General features: G+C 42.3%; 1 protein-coding gene and 1 pseudogene across 1 annotated transcript in view; one reads left to right on the top strand and one right to left on the bottom strand.

Annotated features, from left to right (window-relative positions):
• The window catches only part of LOC147621822 (CRS2-associated factor 1, chloroplastic-like), an 87,868-nt gene extending 76,644 nt beyond the window's left edge, over positions 1-11,224 (bottom strand). Inside the window, exon 1 of the mRNA XM_086822843.1 lies at positions 10,297-11,224. Within this exon, the coding sequence (XP_086678969.1) occupies positions 10,297-11,095 (799 nt within the window). The 5' untranslated portion in view covers positions 11,096-11,224. The remainder of the gene's footprint in view (positions 1-10,296) is intronic.
• Positions 11,225-11,511: 287 nt separating this feature from the next.
• Positions 11,512-12,784, top strand: LOC147621821 (ubiquitin-like domain-containing protein; annotated as a pseudogene).
• Positions 12,785-20,297: the final 7,513 nt, after the last annotated feature.

Here is a 20,297-nt window from a genome sequence, read left to right as displayed (position 1 = left end):
ATAAATCAAGTTCGAGAGAAAGGGCTGAAGTCTCCTGCTGATGGCCTTGGCCAAGATCTTATAGGCGGTCCCTAGAAGAGTCTGTCCCTCTCCCTCTCCCCTAAGTTTTGCTTCCGCATTGTGCAACTTTTATCACCTTGAAGGTTCCACTCATTTCTAGTATGCAATGGAAAGAAACACCTCAAGTCTTGTGTAGTTTTCGATTCCTCTGTTAGACATCTTTGCTTGCAACAACCAATAATCTACAAACAGACAATTTATGTATGCAGCCTACAACCCAACAATATATGTGTTGTAACTCTTGTAGCGATACTTTTGCACAATCTGTATGTCACAACATGTGACCAGAGTACACGTACAACATGTGTAATCGCTGCCTGGACACCCACTGCACTACAATAACTAGAGTTCAGACAGAGACAATTCCAAACCAGATCTTCCCAAAAGTACCCAAAAACACCTTGTCGTGGCTAAAGAGAGGCCAAAACGTGCCCAAAACTCAAATGTAGCCGCAAAAATGCTCAAAACCTGCCTTTTTCAGTTGTTTTTCAAACAGTTGTTTTTCAAAGGTACCATTTGCGCTTTCTATCTGTTTTCCCTTTTGTTGCATATAAGGAAAATATCACTTGCTGGGATATTCAAACTTTTCTTCATCATCGTTTTAAAGATTTTGAAGACCTGCATTACTTTGTGGTTTGCACTCAACTCTCTTCCATGGAAATTTGTATTCCAGTAAAGGGACAATGGTCTTCTATGGAATTGGGCCAATATGGAGTGATACCAGTGGAGCCCTCAAAGTTGTTGCTCGAATACTCCCTTTGGGTAATAAAGTTTATCTCAAAGGAGGGGAACCGTGCAAGGGGCAGGGAGGATTTGTCTTGTGATCATTTTTTGAGGTCTTAATTACATAAATGGTATAAGTGGCTCTAAGATCAGTGCTCTTGAACCCAAGAGGGTTACAAATGTGGGGGATGAGAGGGGCTATTTAAATTCTTCCATGTACTGGTCGGGCAGGGGTAATTTATATCTTCTCATGTGGCCTGGCCTTGAGTGCCTGTCATGTAATACCCAATGGTCACATAAACCTGCCCTAACTGACCCTTTGCCATGCATTTGGTCCTGTGCTGATTTTTTCCTACCCAAAAAAGGTCATTTTCAGAGGCTAATTGCCTCTAGGACTTAGGAAACCATCAAAAGTGTGCATCTAATCTTCTCTGTGCATCCCTAAAAGTCGCTGTCACTCTACCTGAATCGCAAAGTGAGAAATGTGAAAAAAACACACTCTTGAAAAAAGTATGAGAAGGAATACAAAATCTCTCAAATCTCCCACCTAGACACATACGCCATGAAGAACCTGAGAGGTACAAGCAGCAAGAAACTGTTGCAGGCTGATAGCTATATAAGTCCTCTGCTGATATAGTTCTTTTCAGGTTGTGTTTAGAGCAGAGTCTGCACGAGAGTGCTGAAGGATGACTGCTCAAAATGTTTTTTTTTCAAGGGGGAAAAGAAGAAGGGGGGGACAGGAGGGCCAGGTTGGTTGGTTTAAGTGTGTTTTTTCCATAAGGAAATTACCTCCCCTTAATGCAGGTCAACTGGTCAGCCCACATTCGACCAGGCCCACACTCATGCAAAGAGGCTTTTGCCCCTTTTAATGCCCTTTTTGAGCTGGTGGTCCCTGCTGAAAACTGGGGACTTAACCTGGGACAGGTTTGGGCTGTTAAAAAACCCTCAAACTGATGTTTATCACCTATCTCCATGACTGATCTGCTCCTCATGCTTTTGGACTGCTTGTACTGCTACTTTTGCTCTTTGCCCTCCTGCATTCTTTAGGGCAATGCCTCTGTACCCACCAGGAGGCAACTTGGTCTTCCTGCCCGACAGCATTACAACATGGCCTGCGGGGATTTGAACTCGGCAACTCCCCTCCTCGGTTCACAAGCCCTCATTGCTGGGCTAGCAGTCGTTAACACTGTCAGAATACGCAGCAGAGATGACAACCAAATCTGAGAACACAAGAGCAAGTAGAGTGCAGAAAATAAACAGCACAAAAGGAGAGAGATAGGCGTGTAACTCTGCTCTATATACACAAGATCCCGGAATGATACAAGATGAAATGGCAAGGGGGTGGGGGTCCATTATATCTGGACCCCATGCAACAGTCGGCCTGCTCCAGAGGCAGCCGACAGGGTCCAGTCCTCCACGACCAGCTACAAGGGCCAGTCGGCCAGCACAACCTGAGTCAGCCAACACTATACATAAGTTGGGTACAGTTGGCCAGAGGAAAAACGCCTGCCAGCTCACGACTGCCCCCCCAAGCCATAGATAAACAGGAAAAATATGGGGAAAAATACGGGGAGTGAGGAAAAATGAGAAAAGCACCTACAAGGGCGGGCACACCCACAACAGAGGCCCTGGTGTCTCAGTAAAGACAGGGGATGACTTCTAACACCCCCTCTCAGCTCCTGGTTGTGAAACCAACCCCAGGGAGCTGGAGTGCCGCCTGAGCATAGCCTGAGGTAGAGACTTCGTGAAGAGGTCCGCCGCATTGTTCCTCCGTCGAACAATAAAGTAGCAAGATGTCACCAGCCAAGATCTTCTCACGTACAAAAGGATACTGTATCTCTATGTGCTTGGTCCGGGCATGGAAGACCGGGTTCTGAGCAATAGCTATACAACTCTGGTTATCACACTGGATGACTGTGGGCTCCTTCTGTGGAAACCCAATCTCGCCTAGCAGACTCCGCACCCGCACAACCTCGCAAGCACCGGTACTCTGCCTCTGTCGAAGATAGGGCAATAGTTGGCTGCCTCTTACTACTCCAAGAAACTGCTCATGAGACGAGGGTAAAACTGTAGCCTGAAGTAGATCTCCTCCTGTCTGGATCTCCTCCCCAATCTGAGTCACTCCAACCTTCGAGTCTGACTCCATGACTCCATCCCCTCCTGTGTAGCAGAGTCCTAGATCCTTCGTACTCTGCAGGTACCGCAAGATCCACAATCTTGCGTCCCAATGAGACTTCAATGGCGTCTGCATAAAAGAGCTCAACACCCCCACGGAGAAGCTCAAGTCCAATCTGGTGTTCAACAACCAGATCAATGAACCAACCAGCATCCGATACTGCGAGGCATCAACTGGCTCACAAGGATCATTAACAGTTAGCTTTGTATTTGGGTCCATCGGCAAATAGGCTTGCAGTTCTCCATCCCAAAGGCCTCAAGCAACTCATGAACATACCGCTGCTGAGAGACGAAAAACCCCCTCTGGGTCTGCCAGATCTCCAATCCCAAAAAAAAGTGGAGTAAGCCTAGGTCGGTCATCTCAAACTCCTTTGACAAGGCAACCTTCGTCACGCCAATGTGCTCCACATGACCGACGGTGAGAATGAGATCATCCACATAAAGGATGATAATCGTAACCATGCCGCGTTCCTAAAGGAGATATAGGTTGGGATCTGCAACCGATCTTTGAAAACCAGTCCGAACAAAGAAGGAATCAATCTTCTGATTCCAAGCCCTGGGAGCCTGTTTAAGACCATACAAGGCCTTACGTAACCTGTAAACCATTCCTTCTGATCCTGGAAAAACAAAGCCTGGAGGCTGCCCAACATACACCTCCTCCTGCAGGTCACCATTGAGGAACGCAGATTTTACATCCATTCGATTGTAATATGCAGCGAAAGTCTTTGTATTGGAAGCTCCTGTCACACAAATGCTCACACCGTCTTCTGTATCCTGACTTTCGTGAGTTTAGTAATATATGAGAACTATACACCAAATTGGGTCCCACTTAAGGGCCCCCTATCCCGATAACGAGATAGTATTTGCTTTATTACTTTAGAGAGAATGATTGTGGACAGTAGATAAGCCAAACGTAAGATCTCAGAGGATCAGAAGCCTGGCTGAACTGTACACGGCTGTAGAAACACATCAATGAACTAATCTCGAGCCTATGCACTCTTCCCAAGGGCATGAGGAAGGCTGCACACCTAAGGCTGAGAAAGGACTGCGGTGGACTGTTCTAAGCTATGTAACTATGCTGTAAATGCTTATGAATGATATGTTACCTTCACCAGATGACTGTAGCATGTATGGATGATGCAAAGAAGCTGGTCCACTGCTGTATGACTACTGCAAAACTGAAAACGCAAGGTAGTACTGCTGTAGAACTGTAAACGCAAGGTAGGACTGGACTGAACACCTGCCGACTCTATTAAGTGCAGAAACGCAAAGATCTATGCTGTCTGGGGCCTGCTGAAGTGCTGTCTGGCTGCGCCTATGGCCTGATTGGCCTGCAAGGACTGTAGAGCTACTGGGCAGGGTACTTGGACTGCTCCGTTGAACTACAGGTGCTGTTGGACTGCTGCGTTGATCTGCAAGGGTTGATTGGAAGCAAAACGCAAGATCTCCAAGGTGGAGAAGCAAACGCAAAAGCTCCAATAGGGTTGGATTAGTCTAGGGCTGAAGGCGTGGATGCTCCTAAGGTTGAGGATGAAGGGCGCCTAGCTTCTGTAGACTGAATGAATGTCTAAGCCCTATGCAAGCCTATTTATACTAACTAGGGGCTGGTCAAGTTGGCTGGTCATTTATTTAATAAAGTTTATATTTATAAATGACATTAAATGCTAATAAAATACCATATAATATTGAAAAAATACCAGATAAATCCTAGTAAATTTCCTAAGGCTTCTGTGATTGTTCTAAATAATGCACGGGCATATGAATGCACATTATGCAAAATGCAGAGTGATTTCTGATGCAAACCCTAAGGCTTCTACTGACTCTACATGCATGAATGATTCTCTCCAAGTGGGTTAAGGGACTTGACTGACTGACTGACCCGCTAAGGCTGAGGAATGACCTACGTAGCTCGTGCCTGACTTATCCTGGACTGAGGATGTACAATGGGGTCACGGCGCACGACAAATATCATCCTACTGGGTTCTAATAATGTACAAATGTTGCACTGCTGATGATGAGCCAGTTTGTCACCATGCACTGAGTACAGAGTGCATGTGACATTCCCTCCTGCTTAGCTTAGCGGCAGGTTCATGGCTTCCAAGTAGTCAGCCAACAACTGGGGATACTCCTGGAAGAACTCCTCGTCTAGCCATACGGCTTCGTGGGTACCTCGATCTCGGAATTTCGTATAGAACTGATGTATCCGTCGATCGGAACCATGCTTCCAACGATGAAGAAGGATCTGCTCGAGCTCAATAACTTCTACTTCGTCTACCACATCTGGTGGCTGTTCATCTGAAACATCAAACACTTCTGAACCAACATATGGGTTTAGCCAAGAAACATGGAAAACATCATGCATTGTTCAACTGGTAGGCAACTTTAACTTCATGGAGACATCACTAACTTTTTGACTATTGGAAAAGGGCCAAAACTACGGAATGTACGCAAATAGACCCAATCCTCTTTCTTGAAGTGGATATCTCGTCTAAACTTATTTACCTGTCTGTGAACTGAATAAAGGTCAGGCTCAAAATTGAGAGCCAAACTGGGTTGAGTACCAAACTCTGCGGAATTGACATACTGACCTTCTCTTTTCCAGAGATGTTGAGAATGGTAGACTCCTGACTGGTCTGGATGCTGGTCTTTCTACTAAGAACATCTACTACTGGGTTATGCTGACCAGCGATGCACTTGATCATTCTTCCAACCTAGTGGAAGAGCTGACCTTGTCTAGTGTGCTGATCACTCCACTGGGCACTTGGCATCGTCAGGAGCTATTTAAGTGCTTGGTGGTCTGTGGTAGTTCCGCTGCTCTACGGTGCTGCTCCACGCTCAATTGCCGCCGCCTTCGCCTGCGTGTCTCTACGCCGTCTAATGCCCAGCGCTGACACGTGGCTGTGAAGAGTGCGTAAAGGCGTTGAATGCGCTGGCCTCCTCGCTCGACGCCTGGCTGCTGCCTTCGCCGTCTCCGCCTAGCAGCGCTACACGATTAGCGCTGCTGTTGACGCCCGCTTGCCTTGGCTGCTGCGACTAGCCCGCTTGCCTTGGCTGCTGCGACTGTTTCCACGCCTTGACTTGGGTGATGGGGCAGCGCTATCTGGCCACAGTGCAGCAACGTAATTCCCAAGATTGATAAGAAATTATGCAGGCTGTTGACGGATGTACTGCAATGAAGATTGTTGGAAGGAAACTGCACATGCAGAGAGCTGCAGGCTGGCTCTGATACCAGTTGAATGGGAGAGAGAATTAGGGTTAGAGATTCATGTGTGGGAGACATACACAGAGAGAACGAGGGAGGGAGAGAGAGAGAGTTGTGGGGATAAGTCAACTCATCAAGTGTGAGTGTGTGACTCCCCTATCACACATGTATATTGCACTAGTACACATAGTGCACTTAGTACATTAAAAATACTAAGTGTACTATGTACTATAACTTATGGGCTTGTACACACTATAAGGGTGGGCATAGTGCCTTTACCCCAACATGCTCCTTCTGCTCCCTTGCACATAGCTCGTCGAGCTGGAGATGAGAAATCATAGGAACGCCAAGAATGCTCCTATCCCCCCGAATCATGACAGGCTCAGGAAAACCTTTAGAGATAATAAAGGTGTCCTGTCCCCAATTGGGAATAGATTCATACTGACGAAACCACTGGATTCCTAAGATCATGTCACATCCCAAAAGAGAAGAGACAATGAAATCTCGCTGGAATGGGGCCTTTTGAACTTGAAAAGAAAACTGTTGTGCCTGTTGAGATATGTGGGTGTGGAGACCAGGTGCAAACCCCTCTACCTCTCCAAATGATAGGGCACTAAGGTACAGCTCATGTTGGTAGCCAACAGGGGAGATGGCATCCTCAGAACTGCCCATGTCAAAAAGAATGATGAGCTGTCGGCCCTTGGCAGAGCCATAAGCTCGGATTAGGCTTTTCTATGTGGTTGTTGCCTCACCGTCCTGCTTAGCATCAAGTACCACAGATGGCATGGAATGCATAGAAGGTAAGATCTAGACCGCATTGGTGGTAGCAAGCGGGTCTGGAGGAGCGGGGGATACTGCGGCAACTGTGGCAGAAGGCTCTTTGGAGACTTGCTCCGCTTGCCTTTTTGGACAATCCTTCTTAGCATGCCCAATGGTATGACAAAAAAAACATCGATTTTCTGACTGATATTGTCTTTGCTCCTCTGGAGGAAAATAGCCTCCAGTGATGCCTGCTTGAGCCTTTTCCTCAGGGGTCTTCTTAGGCTTGAATTCCTTACCCCCTGAACTAGAGCTAAGACTAGTGTCTGTCTTAGTGTCTTTAGAAGCCGAATTACCCTTCCCATGTTGGGGTTTGGTACTGGACTGTGATGACTGCTTGGGCTTGCCTCTGTTCATCTTCATTTTTTCATTTTGAGCGAGAGTCAAAGCCCGGTCATATGTACTTGGTTCAAAGTTACGAACTGTGAACCGAATGTTAGAGTCCAATCCACGAATAAATTGCTCCATCTTAGCCTGCGCAGATAATCCTAACTGCTATGCTAAAGTAATAACCTTACCGGAAAACTGAAGCACTGGGGATCCGTTCTGTCTGAGTCCATAGAACTCATCTTTCAGACTGGTCATGTACTAGGGCAAGAGAAATCTGGTCTTCAGGTCATGGACAAAGATGTCCCAGTCAAAGGCTGTGACACCTGTGGCCTGGTCTGTATGAATACTAGACCAATGCTGCCACCAAGTGACTGCCTCACCAGTGAGATGGAGAGCCGCTAAGTGGACTTTATCTTGTGGGTCTGTGATCCTAGCTAATGGAAAATGAGCATTAAACTGATGAATAAATAAATTGATTAACTGATGAATTATCACACTTACCAACATACTTACTAAAGTTTGGTTGACTACGAATGACGGTGGTTGATGCTGCTGCGGACTGCGGGCTGGTGACACCTATGACTGGGGAGACTGAGGAGAGCTGCTGATACCTCAAGTGTATGGCCTCCTTTTCCCATGGAGGAAGATCACGATGCTCCACCATCGTCCTCGCCATCTCCACCACAGTCCTGTTTTTGCGCTCGACAACATCTCCGACACCTGAGAACCTGTCAATGAGGAGAGTGCGGAGAGCTTGTAGATACCATTCTCCACACCGCCTTCCCAAACAACCTGGCCAGTCTCACGGTCCCGTAGAGCAACTGAATGCTCCTCAAATTCCACTCAAAAGCCAGTCTTGCATACTTCATGCACTGACAGAAGATGAAAACCAAGAGCAGGGACGTAAAGAACACGGGAGGAATGCTTACCCCCCTTGCTGTCGGGAATAATCTCCATCCGGCCCTCACTGTGTATTGGAATGGTGAAGTTGTCGCCAATGAAGATGCAACCTGACTGTCGTTTCAAATCCAAAAAGAAGTCTCGGGAAGGAGTCATGTGTGTGGAAGCACCACTGTCAAGAATCCATTCCCGGGTATCCTTTGCGGTGAAGCCAACTGTCTCCTCGCTCGAAGACGATGAAGCATCTGAGTCCATCATCTCTAAGTGCATAAATGCTAGAGTCTTTGGGCTGAGGCTGAAGAATCAGCACTCTTCCCAATCTTCTTAGGACACTTCCTCCAATGGTGGCCTTTCTCGCCACAATCATTGCAGGACCTCTCGGCCCTCAGTTTCTCTCGATCCGTGTCAGGCTTCTTCTCAGAAGACTTCTCTGATGAAGCCTTCCCTTTGCCCTTGTTGTTATTCCGGCCTTTCAACCGTTGGCCAATTAAGACCTCCGAACCTCCGCCCTGAGGAGGGCTCATAAATCGTTCCTCCTGGTCCAAGACCATGGGCACAAGCTCCTCCCATATAATGGTGCTGAGCCTGCCACTGGTAATCAAAGAAGAGTAGAAAGCGGAATACTGAGAAGACAAGTGGGACAGCAAAGTGATGGCCACCATATCTTCTGATGATATCTCCTTCCCAGCCTGAAGGACTTCTTGCGTTGAAGTACCTGCAGCTTATTAATATGATCCCGCATCATCGACGAATTTGTAGGGTTCATAACCTGCATCTGTACTTCCAAGGAAATCCTCTTCATGGGCGATACCCTGTTATAGAGAGAAGCCAAGTGCTGTCGTATGCCTCTGGCCAGCGTCATACGCTTTACATGATTGATTACCTACGGCGTGCAGTTGAGGAAGATAAATGAACAGACCCTAGCGTTGACACGATCCCACAACTGTGCCTTTGCCTCGCGGTCCTTTCTGGTTGACGGTAACTCCCCTTCCTCTGCTTCCGACCGTGGAACCCCGACAACGATGAAATCAGTAAGGTCATATGACTCCAGAACAAATTCCATCATAACCTTCCATATGCCGTAATTGTTCCCGTCCAACTGACAGTCCACCGGGAACGTGGGGAGTGTTGGGATCTTCACATGCTTCTCAGCCATCTCTAATAAATCTGCCATTGCGGGGATGTAACTTAAAAGGGTGGGTGGGTGGGGGAAAAAAAAACTTACACCTGCAAGTGGCTGTCTAGCAAATCAACCCGTCGTCCTCTCGCTTCTTCTCTTCTCGAACAGTCCCGAACAATCCACCAATCAGCAACGCAACAGTCCCCCTCTTGCTCACACAACTCCCAAGATCTATCAAGAGCCTAGGGCTCTGATACCATGTCAGAATACGCAGCAGAGATGATAACCAAATCTGAGAACACAAGAGCAAGTAGAGTGCACAAAATAGACAGCACAAAAGGAGAGAGATAGGCGTGTAATTCTGCTCTATATACACAAGATCCCGGAATGATACAAGATGAAATGGCAAGGGGGGTGGGGGTGGGGGTCCATTATATATGGACCCCAGGCAGTAGTCAGCCTGCTCCAGAGGCAGCCGACAGGGTCCAGTACTCCACGACCAGCTACAAGGGCCAGTCGGCCAGCACTGTACATAAGTCAGGTACAGCTGGCCAGAGGAAAAACGCCTGCCAACTCACGACTGCCCCCCCAAGCCATAGATAAATGGGAAAAATATGGGAAAAAATACGGGGAGTGAGGAAAAATGAGAAAAGCACCTACAAGGGCAGGCACACCCACAACAGAGGCCCTGGTGTCTCAGTAAAGACAGGAGATGACTTCTAACAGACACATGGTAATTTCTTTAGCAATACAAATATACGAAACAACATTTTCACTTGCAAGAATAATTTTACAAATTAACAAATATTTGCTAATTAACCAGACTGAGGCTAGACCTACAAAACTTGATCCTCACTACATAACATTACTGAGCCATTCCCTGAAGAACAAAATGGATGGAGACCTGCAATACACAACACATGGAAGCTAATGTAACGAAAGTTTGAGGACCCAAAAAGAAAAGTACCCAGATTGATTTGCTTTTTGCTTTTGAAAGAATGCTGGAGAAGGAGCTCGATTTCTTCTTTAGTAAGAGGCTCCCCAAGGATCTCCTCTCTTGTCTTCGCTTTTCGGGGGCCCGTACCTGGTAAGAAGGGCCCGGGTGCCACCACAGGCTTGATCCCTTTCTTTGAGGAAGGTGGGTTGAAGGAGTCAATCAAATGTCTTTTTTTCTCACTCTTCTTAAAAAGTCTTCCTTTCTCGCTCTTCTTTCTTATGGGTGAAGGGGACACTGGGAGAGCTTCCTGGCCATCCCAATCTCTGTCCAGCCGCCCGGGACCAAATGGGGAGAACTTCTCCTGGAACCCAACAGGCTGTATTTTGGGTATCTCTGTGTAGCTGTATCTGAAAGCAAAGGGGAGGTCGCAATGGACAGGTGTTTTGGCTGTAAGGTCTTCAATGATGGGAGTCTCCCGCTCCTTCTTCTTCTCCTTCTTCAGTTTCCTCAGGTGCTCCAGCTTCTGTTGCTCTGGGTCCAGTTTACTGCGCTGGGCTGCAGCTTCGTTGAAGCGGGTGGACCTCGATTTGCTCAGAATGCTCACGGGCGTTGGTGGGCGCGGGCGCTTGGGTCTGTCAGCCACTTTGCTGGGCTTTTTGGGTGACGGACATTGTTGCAAAGACGATGCGTGGGGTGATGATGCAGTTGAGTACTGATGTACAGGTTCTTGAACGTAGTAAATGGTGGTGGCAGAAGGGAGAGGCAAGAGGCGCCTGGCGGCAGCAATGGCAAATAGGAAGCCACGCTTCCTATTGCTGGCGACGGCCATGAGGCGGAGAGATCACATGACACCCACCCACAGACACTGGAGGAGGCTCACATAGCTTCTCATGGCTTAAACCCTGGGCCCTGAGGCTTTCTACGCGGGCGGGCTTGCGGGCGGGCCACGGGCCAGAAGAGTGTGTAAGACCTAATTCATCTTTTTATTGATATACATTACTAGTACAATAAAATAACTAAAAGATAAGTATGTATTATTATTATTATTAAAAATAATCAAGCTAGAATGCTTGGGCAGTTGTGTCTAGTGTCGTAAAAAAAATATTTTTACCTTGGGTAGCCTAAGACGGTTGCACAAAAGCAAGCATCCATAGAAGACCACGTGTGACTACCCAAATATAGCCAAAAGTTATTTTTATAAAGATTAAAAATAGATTTGCATCCGCTTTCGATTTCCCTGACGCCATGCACATCTTCATCAAATCCCTCACCGGCAAGACCATTACCTTGGAGGACACCATCGACAACGTTAAGACTAAAATCCAATACAAGGAGGGCATCCCGCCCGACCAGCAGCGGTTAACCTCCAATGTATGGCCGAAGCCATACCTTGGAGGTAGAGAGCTCCGACACCATCGACAATGTCATGGCCAAGCTATAAGCAGTTGCTTGTGAGCGAGGCGATGACGAGCATATGTGTGCAACCCGGCCTGTAGCACACGCCATCAGCCCGTGTAGAAGATGAGTTCGGCCACGCTTAGAAGCACAATAGCCGTGAGTAAGGTGTAGCCCGATTGAAGCCCATCTACGTGATGGTGGTACGGCGGTTTACTACATGCAGTTACGTTGCACATGAGCATCCATGGCTCATACACAACAAGGAGGGCATCCTGCCCGACCAGCAACGGCTAATCTTCGTCGGAAAGCACCTCAAAGATGGTCGAACCCTAGCGACTACAACATCCAGAAGGAGTCTATCCTCCACCTTGTCTTGCGTCTTGGTGGAGGTATGCAGATCTTCGTCAAAACCTTAACCAACAAGAATGTACCACGGCCAAGCAGTCGCCTGTGTGAGCGAGGTGATGAAGAATCTACGTGTGCAGCCCGGCCTGTAGAGCGCACGCCATCACCTTCCACGACTTCATTAAGGAGGAACTTGAGAGAATCTACAAATCTCTTGACTCATACTTAAGCTCTGTTTGAAACATCATTAGGACATGATGATGTTGCAATATAATAACGGTGCGCCCTCATATTATAGTAGGGTAGAGGTGCATACTTTCATCAGTGTAGAATATGAGTTCAGCCACGTAGTTAAGAAAAATGGTAAATCAAACCTTTGTCCAAAACTTGTTTTCAGAGAAATTATACCATCGTATCCCAGCTAGGATAAGATCTACGATGCAGTTAAGATCCAAGACAAGGAAGGTATCCCGCCCGATCAGCAAAAGCTTATCTTTGTCGGAAAGCAATTGGAGGATGACCGCACCCTCGATGATTACAACATCCAGAAGAAGCCCGGTGCTCCGCATGCATGCAAGTATGTAGATCTTTATGAAAATCATGACTGGGAAGACCATAACCTTGGAGATTAAGAGCTCGGACACCATTGACAATGTCAAAGCAAAGATCTAGGATCTCGCCCGACTAGCAAAGGCTGATTTTCGACGGAGAGCATCTCGAAGATGGTCGCACCCTCGCTGATTATAACATTCAGGATGGTCCTCCGTTTGTGTAGAGGCCAATGATGGGGTTGGTGCTGCTGCCTTTCCAAAGACCCAAGGTTTCTTTTTGTTAACGCTTTATAGGTTTCCTCTTTTGTGTATGTGGCCTATGTATATGATCTACAGTACTACTACTTATGTCATGCATTTGGAACATGTATGAGTTGTGCTTGATCACCACAATATTAAGGAGATGTATTGTTAATGTCTCCTCCATCAGACACATGGATTTCTCTAGGTACTCTCTCTCTCTCTCTCTCTCTCTCTCTCTCTCTCTCTCTCTCTCTCTCTCTCACACACACACACACACACATCATCATCATCAAAACCAAGTGCACTCCATGGTCTGACGCTTGCAAAACAAGATTGTTTTCTTTTTAATTCTTTTACCGTGTTTTGTGTGAGTGCTTGGGTAGCATACTTCGTGTAGTGTAGAGCATATTTGAAATGCTTGAATGATTATGAATTTGAAAGCATACTTGGAAGCAATGCTAGATTGACATCCGCAATCAATGAGCTTGAAGCCTGTTCTTATGTTCGATGGGCATTCAAAAGTACCTCACAAATTATAAAATTAAAAATTCATTTTACCACATTTGAAAATGAGATTTGTATCATGAATCAATACATATGACTAATGGCCACCTTCAACATTGAAGGTGTTTTGGTCCACTTTCGATATCGAAAGTGCTATTTGGGAAACGGGGAAAGGGCACGTTCTCTATGTTTATTAAGTTTTGGGGAGGACTGTGCCAACTCCCCACCATACTTTATGTATGGTTTTTTTTCTTCACTCACACAAACGAGCACGAAAATCCTATGTCTTGATGAATGACATGTAACTCAAATTCAAGTGTGGTAATGAATTTGGAATTATCTACCTTGCGATGTACTCTGAGATCTCTATCGATGTTTCCATCGATTCCTCATGTCGAATATAATCATGCTCATACAAATGCAAGCCATCAAGAGGATAAGGACACCCAAGCATTCTAGTTCCACTAGTGAAAAAAAGAAGAGAAAATTCCTTGGCTGGTGTAACCTTTACAAAAATTTCATTTTAATCAGTTTTATAACTAAATTTGGCAAAATCTAACCGGTAATTTCAAGGCCAGTATCAATGTTAGCCGGTTTTTTGAAATTTAAATCGGTTTTTTTACACTAAAGGTCGTTTTTTTTTCAATGGTTATGTCTTTGATTTTTAACCGTGTATCATGTTTGTGCTATGTCTTGGGAGTAACCACCACAAGTAATCCATGATATCCAGATGCCCAATTGCTCACACACTTACATGAGAATATACATTACCAGTATAATAAAATAACTAAAAGATAAATATGTATTATTATTAAAAATAATCAAGCTAGAATGCTTGGGCAGTTGTGTCTTTAATTTTTAACCATGTATCATGTGTGTGCTATGACTTTCATTTTTAACCGTGTATCATGTGCGTGACTTTCATTTTTAATCGTGTATCATGTGCGTGATATGTCTTGTAAGTAACTAACACAAATGCTAAATTGCTCACACACTAACATGAGAACAATGTTTCCATGTGCGAATGAATGGTCTAAAGATTGGGATGTGCTCATAGATATTGATCTACTATGCTTCCCTTATATGCAAACAACACCACATCTTGAGCATTAAGAAAACGAACTTGCACTACCAAACCCTTTGCTCATACAATTCGTTCATAGTTAACCATGAAGAAGATCAAGATTTGAGTGACAACTTCTTAATTCACAAAGCTCTCTATTTCACTCTAGCTCTTCTCAATGTAGCACTGATTTATCAATCATTCATTGTCAATGTTGTTATGTAGAAATATATACATCTTATCAGAACAACATCATGTATATGCAAGTTTAAACATGTGGTGCGATAATTGTTGGCTGATTCATTCTCATTCTTTCTTTAAAGGAACATAGGCGACATGCTACCTTAATACTGGCATTAATAATGGGTTTAGTGTGTAGGGCCCTAATTTCAAGTCAAAAAAGTATACTATTTTAAACAACATGGGATGATTGATTACAACCAAAGCATACACAACTGTAACGTGTCAACGATTCATTTTCATTTTCACTACAAAGGAACATAATGGGTTCATGCAAGGATGTATGACTACAACATGTAAAAATAATTTTTCCATTAACATAACAATAAGGATGTTATTAGAAGTGCACCCGATAGAATTTGAAGAGTAGTTGTCACCAATGAGGTAGATGCTCTGATAATTTAATGGAGAAGAAGATGTTCATATAATCCTTGCACATCAACATGTTAGCCAAGATTAATTATTGATAAGGTTAACCATTTTGCATTGTAAAATGATTTTTTCAATACACGTATGCATGAGTGGGAGAAAATGTTAGCCAATATTAATTATTGATAAAGTCAATCATTTTGTATTGTAAAATGTTTCTTTATTTATAAAAAAATAAGACCAACACAAGGTGTGGCAAGGTGTGGCAAGGAGGTGACATAAGTATCCCCTAAAAACTACAATCATAAGGAAATGTGTATTCCCGTTAGGATGTTATAAATTAATATCTAAAGTGTGAAAAGTATTTAGCGCTAGTTTGGTCGATCAACAAGACATAAATGTGTCTTTTTAGGGGTTTGCTAAAAAAATCATATCTTGTGAATGAGAGCAGTATTTTAGCATTTCTCTCCTAAGGCATGTCTTCATGAATGTGAAAAACCTTGGAAAATTATTAAAATGATAAAAATAACCTTAAACATGATTGATAAATCCCCATAAGTAGAGGTATATTCAACACTATAATCCAAACAGGACGAATTTATAAAGTAGGTTCCTACATGCAAGAAAAAAATGATCTCGACTCATTATAAATTTCTCCTAAACCTGACATAGCATATACGAGATGACACATATATTTTCTATGACAAAGAAAATTGTAGCATTAATAATTAATTCAATTAAATGTTTCTTATTATATAAAATGACTAGACATTCCACTTAAAGCCTATGAGATGTTTAAAAATGTGTAAAATAGTCTCTTATTCTATAGTAATAAATATGGTTCAGAATTTGTAAACTTTTGTCAAAGTGCCTAAAAGGATAGGTGTATATGTGATTGGCTCTCTCTCACAAAATGCACCAGCAAAGCATAACATTATATAGAACATGTGTGCAAGATTTGGTCCTAGTCTATGATTGTTTGATTAACTACAAAAATCCTCAAAGTTAAATTTTTTTAAGACAAATAAATATCTTATAATTTTTATTAAGTCCTAAATTCTGGAGTTCTAATTGATTTTTGAGCCTAACATGGATTGTATTACACCATATATATGTTTTTGAAGCAATGCATATCCACTCACGTATGTGTTTCATTGGCTCTTTTCTTCCCAAATCTCCTTGCTAGAGGTGGATATGAAGAAGTCTAGCCTTATTAGAAAGAACTCTATTGAGTGCTCGTCATTTGCTGGGATTAAAGGCTTGGTAAGTTTGAGGAGGTGTGATTTGATACACTGCATTAACCGTATTGTCGTTTTCAACAATTAGTCCAGATCAGGGTCACATCAAATGTCCCCTAGTGCTTCTGGATCAGATTCTGAGAATGATTTTAAACAAGTTTTTTTCCTTTAAACACACACACACACACACACACACACACACACACACACACACATTGCTACTACTAGGCTTATCTATCCAGGTTCATGCCTCTAGACTCACATCTCTAGGTTCACGTCAGCAACAAGCTTACATTTGTAGGTTCATGTATGTAGGTTCACACTTGTAGACTCATGCCTCTAGACTCATGTCTATAAACTCACACCTTTTTTTTTATCAACTTGGCTCACATACTTTCCTTGAATGAAATGAGCCTACCTAGGGCATGTGGGTGTCTTGCTTAAGGTATTGGTTGGGGATGGTGGCTTTGAGGTTGCCCTTGGAGTTATCCATGCCCACTGTTGGCCTAGATGGTTTAATAAATTCTCTACCAATTCATCCATGCTCATTTCCTTAACTAGGACTCTACTTGGTGCTAGTTAGGCACCCTTGATGAGGATTTGGATGATGTGTTCCCTATCTCTCTTGGTTCAAGAAGTGGAGGACTTCTACATCCTTGTCTTATAGGTTATCTACTATAAGTTTATTGCCTCGCGGGGTAGCACTCATAAAAAATGTAGTGCCTAGACTTGTAGAGATGGTCGTGAAGTCTCTTGCTCTTGAGACTAATTATAAATTGATCTCAATGAAGGATAAGCCATCTAGTCTTTCTTGCAAGGTGTTGCATCTTATGTGGTTTTAGCAATGTAGCTCCTCATGGTTTCTCCCTCCTCCTACTTGACGTTATAAATCTACGCAACAGGGCTCCATATCTGGCTGCATTGGGAAAGAATCGTGCTATGAAAGTGTGTCTCAAGATTGGGTTTAGTGACCTAAACCACTGGGCTTTTCAAGTGGGTTTGCTGCTGTAAACCACTGGTTTGCTCTGACTTCAAGGCAAAGTACAAATGAGCATCTTAGTGGGATCAATGATACATCCCATGACCTCACAAATTTAATTAAACTTCTATAGGTAATGAATGGGATCTCTAATTCCATCAAATTTGGTCATCATCCTTAAGATGTGGATTGGCTTGGTTTTGCCCAACTGTGAACCTATAGGTGCTATGTTGGTCGTAAAGTCTATAAGACTTGTGAAATGAAAGGTGAGTAAGATGTTAATGATTTTTTTTTAATAATGAAGTTCTTTTTGAAATCTTATTCTAAAGATTGATTTTTTTTAAGGAAATTATTTTCTTGAATTTAAAATTTATACTCTCTCTTGGGATGTTTATAATCTTTGTACTATGAATCTCTTGGTAGACTTATCATAATGAAATCTAAATATTTCTTCAATTATCCAATTTGACCTAATCTTAATGTTGAATCTATGGTTTGCTATGGCTTACTATTTAGGTCTTTAGGATCTATAAATGCTAAAACAAATGTAAATTATTTGTGAAGAGAAGTGAATACATATCTCCACCGTTTGATAGTGTATTGATGATGATACCCTCTTTACTTGAGATGTTTGCCATCGGTTGTGGATGTAGATAAGAACTTCTTTTTCTTTTTCGTCGGACAACTTTTAGCATAATGTCCTTCTTGATGACATCTGTAACATGTAACTACACATTTCTTGGACTTTTTGTTATTTTAATGGGGCTATAGGTGCCTATTTTCTTGAATTTTTTAATGGGGCTATAGGTGCCTATTTTCTTAAAATTTTTAATGTTTCTTATTTCTTTTTTATTGCTCTTTAAAATTTTCTTCTAGAATTCCTCTCAAAGTTCTCATTCTTTATACAAGGACTCGCGAAGAGAGTCGATCTGTTATTGGAATGTGGGATGTTGTGGCAAATCTGCCATAGCTGAAACTTAAGAAATAACAAATATTTTTGTTGAGAAGAGGGTCAGACTATACATATCTCATTGTTGTTTTTGTTGTTGAAATATTCTAGCAAAATAATTTGATACTCCAAGAACATGTGAGTCTATATACTTTCTATGCATACGGAGTATAAACGTTTTTATTAAAAATCAAATATTGAAGAAAAAGAGAAAAACAACAACTAAATTTGATTTTAAAATTGCTATTACAATAGTATCGAAAAACAACAATTCAAATAAAACTTAACATCATAAAATAAATTGTAAACTGATTTTGATATCAAGGTAGGATAATCTTAATTTAAATTGATGAGTGCTACAAAAATAAAATTTGAAATTGATAAAAACATTAACAATTATAAATTTTTAGCATTACTTTTACAAGACAAGATGATTAATTAGGGGCATGGTCAATGATCAAGATATTATCCAGAAGGTTTCTAGTTTGGCCAGAATCTATTCTTTAGTGTGTAACTAAAAGTCTCTTTTATTAAGAATTTAATGGTCATCAATAGATGCCAAGGAGTAAAAGTATTTAATTATAGATCTCTTTTCAAGATTAATTGGAAACTAATTAATATGAACTCAATTGAATGAGTGTAAGCTAGAAAAGTAGGAGCTTATTGGTCATGCCTTAATATTGTAGTAGTAAAAAGAATTCAAACTATCTCTAGGTTCACTTCGATAACATACACCCATCGAGCATGATCTCACGCTATACCAATAACACTAGGTAACTAGTATTTAATGCGGGATCACCCATGATACCAATTTACTAGCATTGCACACTAGTGTCACAAGCATCCCTATTTAGCCAAAGGGTGGACATTATGTAAAATCCCTCTTGCTTGGATAAGCAACTGACCTCAGTTGTATATTTGCATATTTCAAGTAAAGGAGATCAAGGTCTTACAAAATACAAATTCTAATATCTTGTATCTTCACTAATTATGACAAAATAGACATTCTATAAAGGCATTCTATGTGTAATAAATTCTAGTGTCCCATATCACCAGAAAATATCCCACATAAATCTAGGGATAAGTATGCATCAAGATCCTTCACACAAGATTAATCTTTGTGTCCCATACCACCAAGACTAATACGTAGTGAAAATTCTAAAAAAAATTAAGATCAAGATGAAAGGGCGAGTTCCTCCAAGAAGTTCTACTTTTATGCATAAAAAATCTCCTTGAAAATTATTTAAAAAATCTTGAATAAAATTTATTAAATATTTTGTTAAAAGAAATGTGTATATTCTTAGGAGTCAGAATATTGATCATAGTAGGAGTATTCTTCTTTGTCACATCATCAATCATATTTATCCCAATTGAAGTATTTTTTGATTTCCATGGACAATTCAATGTGATATGTCCAATTTCATTGCACCTGAAACACTTCTTTGAATCATCTTTATTGGCTTGTTGAGAATCATCAACCTTGGTATCAATACCTGTGTTATTGCCATTGAGGGATTTATCAAATGGTTTTTTGAAAGGTTTTAGGCCTCATAAACTTTTATGTCAAGGTTTGAAGTGTCATTGCTTTCTTTGGGATGCCATTTTTCCTTTCACAATTTATGGCTAAGGAAATAGCCAAGCTAAGAGAGTGTGATCAAAACATATTCGCTTCTAATCGAATCATGGGTTTTAAACCTGCTTTAAACTTCCTTCTTTGATCCTTGCTGTGAACTTTCTCAATTACCTATATTGGTAACAAGGTCTGCCAAAATCTATCCACATAAGCGAATATATTCTCTTTCTCAAGTTGTCTGAAGATGGCTCATCGTTGTCTAGCCCTAGCTTTGTACTATGAAGGTAAGAAATCCTTCTTGATTAGATTTTAAAATTTATTCTAAGATTTAGGTTTGTGCTTGTTCGTTCTAGTCACGTTTCACCATAAATCTGCACTGTCCCACCAAATTCTTGGTAGTTTACTTGATTTTATCCTTCTTAGAGAATTTCTCCCCCAAAAATAATCATCAAGTTGACTAAGCCATGCAAGTATTATGCGAGCATCTTTCTTGCCATTAAAAGGTTGAAAGGCAAAGGCTTTACGACTAATTTTATTTTCCTTCCTAGACTCCTGAGCTCTATGAGTAGCTTGCATGGT

Source organism: Cibotium barometz, chromosome 29 (genome assembly GCF_041138505.1).
Source record: "Cibotium barometz isolate CiBa-2024 chromosome 29, ASM4113850v1, whole genome shotgun sequence".
Lineage (NCBI taxonomy): Eukaryota > Viridiplantae > Streptophyta > Polypodiopsida > Cyatheales > Cibotiaceae > Cibotium > Cibotium barometz.
This window is presented reverse-complemented; position numbering and strand designations above follow the sequence as displayed.